At 51.9% G+C, this 15,320-nt stretch overlaps 1 protein-coding gene across 5 annotated transcripts in view; it reads left to right on the forward strand.

Moving 5' to 3' along the window:
• Positions 1-15,320, forward strand: part of Arhgap8 (Rho GTPase activating protein 8) — a 76,574-nt gene that overhangs the window by 29,215 nt on the left and 32,039 nt on the right. For 4 of the 5 annotated variants that reach the window (XM_087556583.1, XM_087556582.1, XM_087556584.1 and 1 more), the window contains 3 exon segments: positions 2,051-2,137; positions 7,336-7,434; positions 7,983-8,093. In XM_087556583.1, coding sequence (XP_087412709.1) covers positions 2,051-2,137; positions 7,336-7,434; positions 7,983-8,093 — 297 coding nt within the window. 5 annotated transcript variants of the gene reach the window in all.

The following is a 15,320-nucleotide window of genomic DNA, read 5'->3' on the forward strand; positions in this document are numbered from 1 at the left end:
TCTAACCTTTCTGGCTGATAAGGCAACAGGGGTTGCCTGTTCTGTTTTTATGACCTCTGGTCTCCAGGGTGCGTAGAGAGGGCAGATGCTTTCTGGGATTCTACAGCAGCGGTTTCCTTTCTGTCTTTTCTTAATTTTTTTTTTTTGTTTTTGCTTTTTGTTTTTTGAGATGAGGTTTCTCTGTGGAGCCCCGACTGTCCTAGAACTCACTCTGTAGACCAGGCTGGCCCCGAAGTCACAGTGACTGCCTCTGCTTCCCGAGTGTTGGGATTGAAAGCGTGCCGCACCGTACCCAGCTGGTAGCAGATTTCTTTTTCTTTTTTTTTTTTTTTCCGGAGCTGAGGACTGAACCCAGGGCCTTGCGCTTCCTAGGCAAGTGCTCTACCACTGAGCTAAATCCCCAACCCCGGTAGCAGATTTCTTGAAGCCTCTCTATGTCCACGATTCTGGAGGGGTAACTTCCTTTAATTTGTACTTCACTATTATTTGTTGCTCACATGACACAAATCTTGTCTCCACCATTGCCCCTTAGCCTGGCTCAGGGTCCTATCTCACTCTTTCATTCTCTCCAGGCTTCTTCCCACCTCCGCTCAGCCCTCCCTCCCCTCAGCCCTTCCCCCCCTCACCTCAGCCCTTGAACCTGTCATTTCTCCAGGGATCCTGCCTCCTTTCTGAGGACTGTGTATTAGAGGTCCCATCCCCTTTGTTGCTTCAGGCTGTGGTGTTATTGGTTGGCCTCATGAGTTGACAGTGAGTTCCCAGGGAGCCCTGCATGCAGTCCTCTGTGTGCCCACCCCAACTCTCTGCTCTGGCTTAACTTCTCCCTGATGCAGCCCCTCTTCCTCTTGACCTGGCTCCCTTTCCTCCAGATGTCCTTCCCCACTCTGCTGTGTGTCCCCAGCCAGGCCACCTCAGCTCTCTGCTTAGATGTTTTCTCTTCTCCATCTGAGTTCTGATCCCTGTCCTGAGACCTGCGTCACACTCATCCCCTAACCCTAGCCAGGTCGGGGCCTTCTGGTGTGCTATTGTGGTTGAGCAGCTGGCTCTCAGGTGGGCTGCAGCCCTCACAGCAATCTGTGAAGGAAGCTGTGCCCTCCCCCCAGTCCCCTTGGCCTCATGCATACCACCCATAAGGCATCACTACTGATGAGTGCCCTGGGCAGATTTACTGGGTTTCATTCTGAAAGCAGCAGCTAGGCTTTCCTGGTTTAGGGCCATGCTCCACACCCTTGTCCACCCACCTTCTGCATCTGTGAGAATATCCTTAGCCACGGGCTCTACTTCACTCATGTGTCATGTAAAACATGCATTGGGGGCTGGAGACATGGCTCCGAGGTCAAGAGCACTGACTGCTCTTATGGAGGTTCTAAGTTCAAATCCCAGCAACCACATGGTGGCTCACAACCATCTGTAATGGGATCCGATGCCCTCTTCTGGTGTGTCTGAAGACAGCGACGTTGTACTCACATACATGAAATAAATAAATACATTTTTATAAAACAAGAAACAATGCCGTGGGCGAGCCAAGGGGGTGAGATCAGAGCCTTTGTGTGTGCAAGCCGGAGGTCAATTTCAACTGTCATCCCCTCTTAGGCACCACCCACCTTGTTTGTTGAAACAGGGTCTATCATTTGCTTAGAACTTGCCCAGTAGGCTTTCTGGCCCAGGATCCCCCTGTCTCTGAGGATTACAAGCACCTGCCACCACACCCCAGATTTTCTTATGTGGGTTCTGGGGTTCCTCAGGCACTTTACTTATTGAGCCATCTCCCCAACTCCTTTCTGGTTTTGTTTCACAGTAGGATCTCACTGTGTCTCCCTGGCTGGTCTGGCACTCTCTACGTAGACCAAGCTGGCCTCGAACTCACAGAGCTCCAAAGGAGTGTACCTCTCAACTCAGTTCCTTCTGGGTTTTAATCCATGTCCTTTAATTGAACTAGTTGAGAAACGGATTTTCCGAGTCTCAGGCCTACCGCGCAGTCAGTCAGCCATTCAGTGCGGAGTGTGGTGGAGTTGGAGGACTTGAAATCACCTCACCTTTCCCTTCTCAGGTACAAGAAGAACCTGAAGGCATTGTATGTTGTACATCCCACCAGCCTCATCAAAGCACTGTGGAACATCTTCAAGCCCCTCATCAGGTGAGCACGCACCCTGTAGACCCCCACGCCTGCCATCATCTCTGAGGTGCACCTCTGTTGGAGGGCTCCATTCAGGTCTGCTTCTGAGGCATCTATCTATAGTTTATCATGGGAGTTGCATGACCACCCAGGCCATGGCACCGTGGCTCTCTGGGGTTTGTGGACAGGAAGGCTGCCCATGACGTTGATGTCACAACTAGTATTTTGAATACACCATGACCTGAATGCCCACATTCTGCATCTGTATCTTGGTTCCCAAGGTCACCGTCGAGTTCTTAAAGCCCAGAAAGGGCTCTAGTTCACGAACCAGGGTAATTGTCAACGCAGAGTCTGGGACACAGGCACATGGGTGCTGCTGTAAAAATAATGCTGTCTTTTACCACGCACGAGGTCCAGCACCGCAGTGCCCCAAGACATATGGTAGACATCTTCATCTCAGTCAGCAAAGCCTCTCACCTGCTCTGCTCCATCCCATATCACACTGGCGATGGTTTCTCTCTGAGCCTGGCAACAATCTCTCTACCCATCTAGTTCCCAAGGCAGGCTGCCACCATGCCAGACACACACATCCCAATTCTGTGGCAGCCCAGTGTCTCCAGCCACCACACACTCTCTTGAACTTAAATCGCCACATGAAAGAACACACAACACAGTAACCTCCGATCCAATTTATAAGATATAATTGCCCACGTAGACATACAAAGCCCTGTACATATCCATCCCTTAAGAATATTCATAACAGGGGGCTGGGGATTTAGCTCAGTGGTAGAGCGCTTGCCTAGCAAGCGCAAGGCCCTGGGCTCGGTCCCCAGCTCTGAAAAAAAAAAAAAGAATATTCATAACAACCTGTAAATGTGCAGACAGGAATCTTAACATCCGCCTCCATGTTCTCTCGGCCAGTTCTCTCCTTGGCTCCAGTCTCCTCCTCTCTAAAACTTTTCTCCCTCCCATTCTTCCTTCTCGTCCAATGACAGGCCTCATTCTATCTTGTACCTGTCTTCACCTGCATAATGACGTCATCCTACACATGGCTTCTCTGTCTTCAGGGAATGACCCAGGATAGCCTGTCCCCTGCAGCTGAGTGTGATATATCGAGGAAGGTCAGCCATGCTCAGTGCCCTGGTGTTGTCGTAGAGTTGGTCCTGTAGGTGTAGACACTCCACAATGGGCCTCAGTGACTCGGTCTCCACTCCCTCTGGGTGCAGACAGACCACCCCGGGAGGCGCTGTCTCTATCGTCTGCTGGTATAAACTGTGTGACACGCCCATGGCCATGTTTCAGACATCCTCTCCAGAGCAGGTGAAGGCATGGACTTGTTCCTGGAAGCTTAGGATGGGTACTCCAAGCCCATGGGCTAGCCTTTCACTCCCAGTATCTGAGCCAACAGCCCAAAAACGTGAGGACTTCTGTGAACTCTGTCCAAGTCTGGACTCTTTCTCACTGGGACAGTGAGTTCTCTGACAGTATCAGGAAGAGCTCCAAGGGATGGTAAGGCCTGGCTCTGCTGGGACCCCATGAGCATCTTCAGTTCCTCTCTATGTAGCCACAAGCACCAGGCACAAACTGCACCCAGCCACATGGTGAGTGGGTGAACATCATTCAGGAAAGCCCAGTGTTTGCATAGGGCAGGTTGGGACACTCAGGTGAGGGAACACATTCAGAGAGGAAGTGGCAGTGTCCTTTCTGGTCAGCCAGGAGGACTCAGGAGGGTTCTCGGGAGGAGCATTTTAGTGCAGGGAGGGCACACACATAATGAGTGGTCACCCTCTGCTAGACATGGCCCTCAAACTTTTCTTGCCGCCGCCTCCTCCTCCTCCCCCTCCCCTTCCTCTTCCTCCTCCTCCCCCTCCCCCTCCCCCTCCTCTTCCTCCTCCTCCTCCTCCTCCTCCTCCTCCTCCTCCTCCTCCTCCTCCTCCTCCTCCATCGTAACCCTCTGATCTCTTCCATTTGCTGATAGCTGCCTACAGCGGCTCAGAAGTCCACAGCCAAAAGGGACGTTCATGTTGTGCCCCGTGTATAGGTGAGAAAGCAGGACAGGGACAGGAGTGGGCATCACATCTGTTCTCTCCCCTCCCCTCCCCTCTGACTTCAGCAGCCCAGCTCTCCAACTGCATGGAAAACTCCCATCCTCCTGCATCCCCATCTCCTACCTGCCTTCCTGAGGGCTAAGCTATGTCTTTTCCCATGCTCTGTTCTCAAGTCTTCATCACTGAAACACAGCCACACTGCCGGTATCAGACCCCTCTTCACTGGACAATGAGTGGCCCTAAAGGTCATTCAGGTCCCAGAGCCTGCGAATTTGTCACACTCCACAGCACAGGGGTTATGCAGATGAGATTAAGCTGAGGAGATGCAGACAGAAGACAACTTGGATTGTTTTCCTGAGCTCGGAGGGGAACAATGGGGTCATTAATGAATAGCCTTTCCCAGCACTGTTGAAAGATGCTCAGAGGTGCCACACTGCTGGCTTTGAAGATAGAGGCAGGAGTCCCACACCAAGGGTCGAAGGCACCTTTAGGAACTGGAAGAACTAAGAGGATGCAGTCCTGCCTGCCCATAGTCTTCCCTAGTGACCTGGACACGTGGAAGGTACCCTAATGCCATTTTAAGCTGTTTCTTTTGCCCTGGGTTCATGGCAGCTACCTGGGGGAACCACCCTTCTATATCCTAAGACCCCAGAACCCAGTGATACATGCTTTTGAATGTCTTCCTGCATCGATGTGTGTGCTTACACAGTGTATGTTCACTTGCATTCACACAAGTACACACACATGCATGCATTCACACACACACACACACACACACACACACACACACACACACACACACTCCATCAATGACTCCTGGAAAGTGCTGTGACTCTGCCTCACCTCAAGCCCCATCCCACATGTCAGCTGGCCTGCCTTTCCCACAACCCTCATGCTTTATGGAACAGGGCATACACCACCATGCCTGGTTTATTCTAGAGTGCTTTTAACTATCCCTTGGGGATTGGATTATCTACACACCTTATGTTACAACACCGAACCATCTTATGTAGTCAGCCATGCCTTCTCTACTTCTAAACGGTGTGTGTGTGTGTGTGTGTGTGTGCATGTGTGTGTATGTGTGTGAGAGTGTGTATGTGTGTGTGCATGTGTGTGTATGTGTGTGAGTGTGTGTGTGTATGTGTGTGTATGTGTGTGTATGTGTGTGTGTATTTGTGTGTGTGTGAGAGAGAGTGCGTATGTGTGGTGTGCATATGTGTGTGTGAGTGTGTGTGTGTGTGTGTGTGTGTGTGTGTGTGTGTGTGTCGGCTGGTGCTCAGAGAAGTCATACAGCTTCCACAGGTCACACAGCTTGTGAAGGACTCCAGACTGGGATCTAACAGCAGAATGAAACCAGAACACAGGATGAAGTGTGAACCCCACAGACTTGAGTTGGATCCTGGGCATTGTCCTGACGCAGTCTTTTCTGGCAGCTGTGGCCATTACACAAACCTTGTCCCATGCCTGTGCTGGAAGTCCTGACTGAGGGGCTCAAGGCCCTCCTACCAGATGGGTCATTTCTCCCTACCCTCGATAATCGTAGGGTCCAGCAGGTCCCTGGTTTGCAGAAATCGGCAGGCAGCTACAGAGAGAAAGGTGGTGTGTGGCTCCTGAGTGAGCAGGAGTGACATGGGAGGTTCCCAGAGTGCTGATGCAGATGTCACTGTCTGAAAGTTCCACAAGGTAGCTAAGTCCTTAGTAGGCTCAGTGGGTCCTTCCTGTCCACACACAAAATATTATGAGCACTTCAGACCTCGGAGGAAACTTTGATGTCCCCAGAGCAAAGGCCAAAGTGTCCCCGAGTTGTCTGTTATCTGAACAAACAGGAGGTGAGGACATCCCACAAGACTTGTCCCAACCCCTTCCTCAAGACCCAGGGCCTGTTTTCTTCCACAGCTGAGGTTCCCTGGCTGGCACCCCTTGCTGTGGCTGGAGTCTGGCCCCATGTCAGATCCACTCTTGTCCACAAGAGGGAGCCAGTGCACAGGCCTTGGCCTCCCTTGGGGCAAGGGAACTGGTTTAGGCTGGAGCTGGACCCAGAATTCTGTACTCTGCTCACTCACGTGTGTGTCCCATCTATCAGTTCTCTGTGGTTTTGTTTTGTTTGGGCAGCAGTAAGTTGGATAATTTTAATTTCTACAATGTGGAGCGGTTGTGGTAACTGCTATGGAATCTGCCATTGCCGAGCACGGAACTTAGCTTTTCTAGTCATTGCAGTTATGTGCTCAGGGGTTCAGAGTCTGTATCAGTGGGACCCAGGCCTTGGCAGGGTCCCTGGGAGAGAATAAAAAGGCTGTCAGAGGTTGTGCTGTCTCCCCATGGCTTTCTAAGACATCCCTGGACAGTTTCCCAAGGTCCCTGCCCTTTGGTCTCTCAGATAGAGGAGATGGCCCAACACAAAACCACCATTCACCTCAGGCCAGAGTGACTCCAGACATGCAAGCTCGGCCCACTGGTCCTCTGAGCTGGCACATAGTTATGGGCAGTGTCAAGGTCAACCTGGCAGTACAGAGAATCACATGGGAGACTGGCCTCTGGGCATGTCTGTGAGGGGTTATCCTATTAATTGAAGCAGGAAGACCTGCCCCCTGTGGGTGGGACCATTCCCTAGGCAGCAGATCCTGGGTTGTATAAAGGGTGAGGGGAGCTGAGCAATAACGTACATTCCCGTGTTCTCTGCTGACCTGGACAGAAGGTGACCCAGTGCTTCGAGCACCTCCCTCCTTGACTTCACCACCATGATGGAGTATAGCATGAATTTGAGCTGAAATAAGCCTTCCCCCCCCCCCTTATGTTGTCTTTGTCTGAGTATGTTACCACAGTGACAGAAAAAGAAACTAAGACACATACATCCACTCCACATAGAGAGGACCCCCTGTGCTGTGTGCACTATGTAAATTCACAGCCACTTCAAAGTGGAGACATAATTATTTTATATAGGCAAGCCTCTGGGGCCTTTGAAATATTCTGGGTCTCGTGTAAGTCCTGTCTTTTGTTTGTTTTTTGGGGTGGGGATTCAAGACAAGGTTTGTCTGTGTAACAGCCCTGTCCTGGAACTCTGTAGAACAGGCTGGTCTTGAACTCACAGAGAACCACTTGCCTCTGCCTTCTCAGTGCTGGGATTAAAGACATGCACCTCAATATTTTAATCTCTTGTTTCTCATTCCCCAGTCACAAGTTTGGGAAAAAAGTCACCTACTGCAGCAACCTGCGTGAGCTCCGGGAACACCTTCAGTGCGACCAGCTGCTCATCCCCCCGGAAGTGGTGCGGTGAGCGCCCCCTCCCCCCCACGCATGGCTCTGGGGTCCAGTATCCACACACATACGTGAGGGAGAGCAAGCCGCGGAGGCTGCGTATTAGTGCAAGTACAAACTGATTTAAAAACACATCCAGGCATGGGTTTGCCGTTCTGATTCTGAGCCGTATATGAAAGGGGTTCCCTGGTGTGCCGGTAAGCCGTGGAATGAAATGTTCCAGGAGTGGCAGGCGCCGGGGCTCGGGAAGACAGCTAGCCGCGGTCCATTCAGCTCCTGCTGAATGCCTCACTGAGTGTCTGGCAAGCTGGAGCGCAGGGTCAATGAGCAGAGACGCCCTGGCTCCAGGCCTGTGCCGGCCAGTTCCAGTGTAGTTCCTGATCCTCATCGTCACTTCTCTCCGAGGATGCAGCGCTCTGCCCAGGATGCCTGAGACTTAGAGATAGGATGCGTGGGTTTCCCACTGATGCCGATGGGGCTTAGTCTCCACAGAGCGCTTGGAGCCCGCTCCCATGGCTCAAAGGCTGTCCCCCTGGGAGGTGACACTCCTGTTGTGTCCCTAGGTATGACGAGAAGCTGCGAAACCTGCACAAAGGCCAGACAGCCCCTCCCACCAAGACGCCGCCACCTCGGCCGCCTCTGCCTACCCAGCAGTTCGGCGTCAGTTTGCAATAGTAAGTGAAGGGTAGATACAGCGCTCTCCTGAGCAGAGGGACCCCTCTCTGTCCAGGGAGGTTACCCCGGGGCCTTTGCCTCCTGCCTACAGGAGAGATAAAGGGTCGAGTCCCCTCTGAGGCTGAGTGTCCACTGTTCCATGTGTGCCTGGGCAGAGGACAAGCGCTTTCTGGTCACCCTTCAGTTCTGGCTCCCTGCTCTTTCAGCCTCTTGCTAGGACCCCTCCTGTCATCTCCCAAGTGAGATGTGTTCCTGAGACTTCGATGGATCTGTCGTCTTCCCCCCTCTACCAGGCCTGCTTCATTCCCATGCATCTTGGGCCCCTCCCCCAATAGCTTTCCCTGGTAGCCCATCACACAGCACCCCCAGCCTACCCCCAGTCCAGGTTCCTGTGTGCCTCACCCTCCGGGTCATGTTTGTCCCTTTTTGGGGACCTTGTGCCCTGGTAGTAGACCTGGGCAACATAAATTCAAGGCAACATTTAATCCTAAAGCAGCTGGAGCAGCCTGGCCGCCCACAGCATACTCAGGAAGAGCTGGGCACCCTCATACTTAAAGCTCTAGCCACCTTAAAGACCCACGAGGAGCTGGGAACCCCGGGAGGAGTTTAAGGGAAATCTGGTGGGGGTTCAAGTTTGTTCCTGTCCTTCCTGGACTACCAGGACAGGATTCCTCATGTCCTCATGTATGGGCTCTGGGATAAGACCCATCCACATGCTCTCACGGTCTGCAGGGCATGTGTAGAAAACAAAATATGTCGCATCCTAACCCCCAGTACCTGTGGCTGCAACTGGCTTTCAGGAAGGACTTTGCAGGTGTGAGCAGCGTCTTGAGATGGGGGCTATCTGAGACACCTAGGTGAGCCCAGGCTAGCCCCTTAGGGTTATACAAGCAAGAATCTGAAGCTGCAAAAGCAAGGAGTATATCCTGGAACCTCCAGGTACCAGCCTTACACCTATTCCAGACCTGAGCTGTAAAGTAATCCAAGGTGCTGTTTTGAGCTAATTAGTCATCACAGCCATCAGGAAGCAGGTGGTGAGGAGGCTGTCTCATGGCTCTGTGCCTGTCAGCTGAGGAGGTGTGATAAAGCGGTGTTCCCTGAGTGAGGCAGGGGTGCATCCAATGACTTGAGTGGATGGAGCAGAATGAGTCTGCAGGGGAGGAGGGGAGCATCTTGGGATATCCCAAAGAGGACTGTTGTTCCATGTGTCTCCCTGGATCCGCACCATCTGATGGAGCTTTCTGTTGTGATGGGTGTGGTCTGCTGGACCAACTTCCTGTCTTAACAACTTGAGTAGCACCTGTGCCTGCTGCTACTGGGTCACACAGTACCTACCCACACAACCACACATTCTCAGAGAGGAAATGCAGTATACGGTGAAATAGTTTGCCTTCCCCCCACCCCCCCAAACTAGAACACAAACTTGCCACTAAAGAGTACTTTCTCTTTTCATGGGTTATGAAAGTTTGCTGCTGTGATTCCCTGGTGGTCCACACGTCATAGGTCATAGATGCTCCCTACGGCCACCCCAAAGGCAGGGAGAGCAGGTGCCTGCAGTAACTGCGATCGCCTCTAGGGGTCGCTAGTGAGAGCTCATCGCTGGGGCGCCAGACCGTCAAGAGAGACAGTTTCTGAGGCCTCTCTGTGCCCTTCCTGCCTCTATGGTTCTGCTGCCAGTGTTCCTAATGGTTTTTCTATTCAGAGCTCCTACTAAGGGCTCCTACTGAAGGCACCAGCCATGCTACCTGATGGCCTGTCGTACCCCGCAGACCTATCTCTGTCTTCTCAAAAACAAAACAACAACAAAAATCACTTAAAATGGGGCTAGGAGTGCTTGTCACTAAGCCAGAGCAGGCTGTATTTCACCATATGCTGTGAGGGGCTATGCGGCTTGAGGCAGAGACATATCTGGGGCTCACTGGGCTCACTGGCCAACTGACCTAATTGACACCTACTGAGCCAGTGAAAAAATGACTTACATTCACCTCCCACTCACAAGCACACATATGCTCACCACCACTTGAAAACGGAACTCAGGGGAACGTGCAGATTTGCACATTGTGCGCCAGAGCATCGAGATTGGGAGCCTGTCGGTGTCTGTTGTTCTCACAGCTCTGCTGTGTGGCTGGGTTTTAGGGGAAGACTTTGTTTTTGTTTTATTTTATGTGTGTGGATGTTTCGCCTGTATGTGTGCCTGTGCACCATGTATGTGCCTGCTTCCCGCAGAGGCCAGAAGAGCGCATCAGAGTTATGTGAGATGCCATTAGGTTCTGGGAATCACACGTGGGTCCTCTACAAGAATAGTCCGTGCTCTGAACTGCTGAGCCATCTCTCCAGCCCTGGTGAGGGGGCTGTTTTTGTTCACATCAGATGGGAGAGATTGACAAACTAAAGAGGGGGTTCTGTCCAAGTCTACTCTGCAGCTCAGTGCATTGAAGGAGCATAGGTGACTCAGGCAGCTGCATTACTGAGAAGCCAGCCCCACACCCCAGCATTCCTGGGTCCCGCTATGGGATTTGCAAACAGCTCCAAGAGGCTCCCCTTCCTAGCAGTAGCTCACTGTTTATATAACCTCATACAAGCTTCATGTGTCTTGTAAGTTCCTGGTGAGTGTCATGAGCCTTGCGAATTTCCCTCCTCCTCTCCCCTTTCCTCCCCGCTCCATGAGGGGATGTGTCTTTATGAAGCGAATAGCTACACAATCAGGCCACCTGGGACACCTTTGGTGACTTGAGCGCTTTCAGGATATGTCAACACAGAGTTGTCAGTGGACAGGAGGCTGCTGGGACTGTCACATCGCTAGAGTTCTTTCTGTTCCAGGACTAGTTACTGCTTTTAACAATCAATACATGGAACGAGCAGGCGGAGCTGGAGTGCAGCTGGGTGGTAGAGCGCTTGCTTGCCTAGTATGTGTTACCACGGCGGCCACTCCAACAGCACACAGGAAACTCCTCTTCATTATCTCTTTAGGGAGCAGCAAGCAGCGTCAGATGCCTTTGAGTACATTCTGGGCACGCCACTTTAAGACATAATCTGTGTGATTGCCTCTTTAAATTAATATTTTATGCTGTCTCATTGCCAATGACTATAATAAAATGGCTATAAACGTATTAAATAAAGCGCCAGATATGTAATTTGTTTGGACTGCGAATGAATGGAAGACATTAAAATTCATAACCAAAGCCCATTCGCCAGTGTTAATTTGCAGATTTAAGTTCACGACAGAAAGCCATCGCTTAGAATGAGCCGCTTAAGCCAACACAGAAGAAGGCAAGGGCAGGGAGTCAGAGGTCTCCGGGATGAGCCAGGGTTGGGGGCACTCGTTTAGCAAAGCCCTGGGTTCCATCCCAGCACCGCAGAACTATACAGGCTTGCTTGCCATCCTCGGGGAGGGAGGGAAGAGAGGTGTGAGTCTCCTCTGGGTACCTGTGGGTCTGGGAAAAGAGGGTGAAGTGGACCAAGCTCTCCATGTTTGGGAAATCCGAGCTCCTGACTTTACACATCCCAGTTTCCCTGTGTTTAGGGATGAGCCACTGACTTCCTCACAAACCCTGCCCAAGAGCCTTGCGGCCATGGGCCTCACCACAGAGCATGCAGAATAAGTGCCTCCTCCAGGAAGCCTTCCCTGATGACTCCACACAAAGGAGGAGGTGTGAGCCTCCTTCCCCTGCCCCAACACCCCCCACATCCTCCACCTGCCCCTCAGAGTAGGATTAGTGTCCAGATACAGGACTGACCTACATGTGCGTCTAGGAACTGGCCAGGCCTGGATTATTGGGTAAGGTTTCCTCTTTCTAAGTGTGCAGTGCCGTATGGGCTTATCACAGCTATGGGTCACTGCTACCATTGTCTAATCCCAGACCATTCCAACCACATCTGCTGCCCTTCCGGCCTCACAAGCCCCTCACAGACACAAGCCCACTTTCTGCGCCCAGATTATGGACGTTTCAAGTAAATGGAAACCACACCACATGTGGCTGCTCTTAGTCATATCGGCCTGGTGTCATCTTGCGGTCCCATAGAGGGTGGCTGGATGCCTTCATTCTAAGGCCATACCAGATTGTGTTCATTCTCTGGCAATTACTGAACTTGTAGCTTGTTTCCGCCTACTCATTATTATGTAGAATGGTGGTCTGAGAATTCACATGCAAGATTGTGGGTTTCTGGGTTTTCTGTTCTCTTGGCTCTATGGCTAGAGGGCGAATCCCTGTGCTGAGATTATAAGCACATTCACCTCCCTGTCTTTTTATGCGGTTCTAGGGCTTAAACTCAGACCTGTGTGCTTGCTTGCATGTATCTGTGCGTCATGGTTTGTTGATGTCCTTCTGAGAGTATTTGACCTGCTCCCTTGGGTTTGGCCTAGTGGTGGGGAGTGGGTTGCCCTGGGCCCTGGTTCTGTGCTGTGTGTGCTGGCCTAACTTACTGAGTCCACAGGCTGTAGTACAAGCATCCCTGGAAGCCAGTGTGTTAGGTGGAACTGCTCTCCCCATCACGACAATGAGACACAGAAAGAGGCACGTGAGTCACAGGCTCCAACCACATGAGTAGACCCGGACGTTCTCTCTAGTGAGTTCCTTTTGGAGAAGCCTATAGTTAGGAAGCCCCTCATACCTTTTTTCCTCTCTGTGCTCAGTCTCCTGCCACACGATGGTATGTGAGAAGTCCTGGCCAGGAGCCCAGCAGATGTAGGGCCCCCTGCACTTGAACGTCCTGCCTCCAGAACTATAAGAAAGAACTGTATCTTATTTATAAATGACACAGCATCAGGGATTTTGTTATAGAATATGAAATAGGTTCTCTACCTCGATAGGGTTTCAGGACCATCATGAAGCCATTTCTGATTGCCCGTTCAGAGAGGGCTGGCTCCGCAGAAACGAGGCTCCACGTTTCTGAGCCCTGCTGCCCTGTGACTTCCTAGCTCCCTCACTACTCCAGCTGCCCCAGCTCAATAAACCAGCTGTAGTCTGTGCCTTTTGTGCGTATACTTTCAATCCCAGAACCCAGGAGGCAGAGGCAGGTGGAACTCTGTAGGTTCAAGGCCAGCCTACTCCACATAGCGAGTTTCAGGACAGCCATAGCCATGTAAAGAGGCTCTGTCTCAAAGAAAAAGAAGAAGAAGAAGGAGGAGGAGGAGGAGGAGGAGGAGGAGGAGGAGGAGGAACGGGAGGAGGAGGAGGAAGAGGAGGAGGAGGAGGAGGAGGAGGAGGAGGAGGAGAAGAAGAAGAAGAAGAAGAAGAAGAAGAAGAAGAAGAAGAAGAAGAAGAAGAAGAAGAAAGAAAATGTGTGTGTTATATAATACATATCACATACACATTATGCGTATATGCGTGTGAGTCTGTAGTTCCCCTTGGGGCCTAGAAAAGGGCATCAGACCCCCTGGAGTTAGAATTACAAACAGCCATGAGCTGTGAGTTCAGTTAGGAGCTGAACTCAGGTCCTCGGGGTAGGAGAGTGTGTACTATTAACCGCCGAGCCACCTCTTAGCCCGATTTTGACCCTGCTGGTACCCGCACCAGGCAGTGCGACTTCAAGTAAAACAATTTACCTCTGAGCTTCAGTTTGTCCTCAGTAAAAATGAAATATGGCCACTACCAGACTCTCAAAGCCACACGAGGCACAGCAGTGACCACCAATCCATCTGCACTGTCCAGCTGCCTTGGCATCTGAGACCTCCCTGGCTGATCCTGTGGCCAAGGGACTTTGTGGGCACTGTGGCCATTCCTCCCGTCTTAGGGACTAGACAGCCATTTCAGAGGTCTGCCACAGGCTCTGGAGACAATGACTGTTTCGGAGAGCTGGGGAGGCTAGCGCCCTGGGACAGACCCAGGCATTCTCACTGCCTGCAAACAGCCAACCAGCTTCATCGCTGTGGCTTCCCCTCCCCACCCCACACTCTACTGTTTGTGCATTCACCACATGCAGGGCATGCAAAAGTAGGAAAAGCCTGCTCTGCCTGATGCCAAGCCCCTTCTCCCAGGGGACAGGTTGGGCTTATGAGCAGAGCTACCCCAGTGCCTTCTGGGCAGATGGCTGGACATTACTGCCTCCCAGGAGTTTCTGCGAGTGCCTTTGGCCCAAGGGATAGATTTAATGTGCCCCCAGCATCTTTACAAAGACCTGACCCTGTCCTGTGCCATTGAGGTGCTCAGGAGGGACATGGTGTGACATTCTCCCATTGCCCTGGGCATACCTGCCCAGGCAGGAAGTGAGTGGGGCCCATCTGCTCTCCTGCCTGGGGTGATTGTTATTCTTGGCACCGACTTTGCAAGTCCATGGAGCAAGCCTCCCTCTGGGCCACCAAGTAAGAGCTTGGGATTGTAGGGGTGTCTGCAGAGTTAGAACTGGGGGTGCCATGTGTACAGGCAGTGACTTCTGGTCAGGTCCCTGGTTACTGGGAGCCCTGACAGATAGAGGCCACTCCTTAGGCCCAAGACTAGTGGACCCCAGACTTAGAAAAAATTTCTCCCTTAAGGGAGCCTCGGTTTTCTTCACAGACAAAGGAGGTGGGGCTGAATGGTCCCAAAGGTTCTGCATACCCAAAGGTCTGCTTTTAAGTAACAAAGTGCAGCAAAGCACCAGGCAAAGGGGTCTTTAGAGGCTCAGCCTGGTCCCACATGCTCTATAAGCAGGACTCTATAGGAATGATGGCCAGCCTGCTCTTTTCTGTGTGACCTGGACTGAGTCCACTTGTTCCCCTCTGCTATGGGCCATTTGTGTTCTGCTTGGGAACATCACTGAGTCCTGGCATGAGAATGATTTCTACCATTGACACTATTGCCATCCTGCTTAACAATACCCTGAGACTCCGGAGAGGTGCTGCCAGCCCCTTTACTTTCCAAAACTGGGAGACTGAGGCTCAGGAGGCTACAGGACTGATTGGCAAAAGCACAGCTCTGAGCTGGCACGGGCCATCGGGCTCCCTAGCGAGCAGTGTTGCAGCTCCTGCTGCCCTGTTCCTCCCTCTCCAGGGACATCGTCTCCTCCCTGACAGCTGACAACTAGAGAAGTTGACATGGGACAGGCTAGGAAGGGCTATCCAATCCTGGGCCTCTCGAGAGGTAGGGCCAGCCTCCTTCCTGGTGACTATTCAGGGCCCTACATGTGTGTCTTTAGTAGAGAGAAAGATCTCTGTGGAACCAAATCACACACAGTCAGGATGCATGGAGACCATTGTTTCTGTGACGTGAGCATTGCACGTTGAACTGAGCCAAGTGTATAAGGCCTGT

The sequence above is a fragment of the Rattus norvegicus genome, chromosome 7 (genome assembly GCF_021556685.1).
Source record: "Rattus norvegicus strain SHRSP/BbbUtx chromosome 7, alternate assembly SHRSP_T2T, whole genome shotgun sequence".
Classification (NCBI taxonomy): Eukaryota; Metazoa; Chordata; class Mammalia; order Rodentia; family Muridae; genus Rattus; species Rattus norvegicus.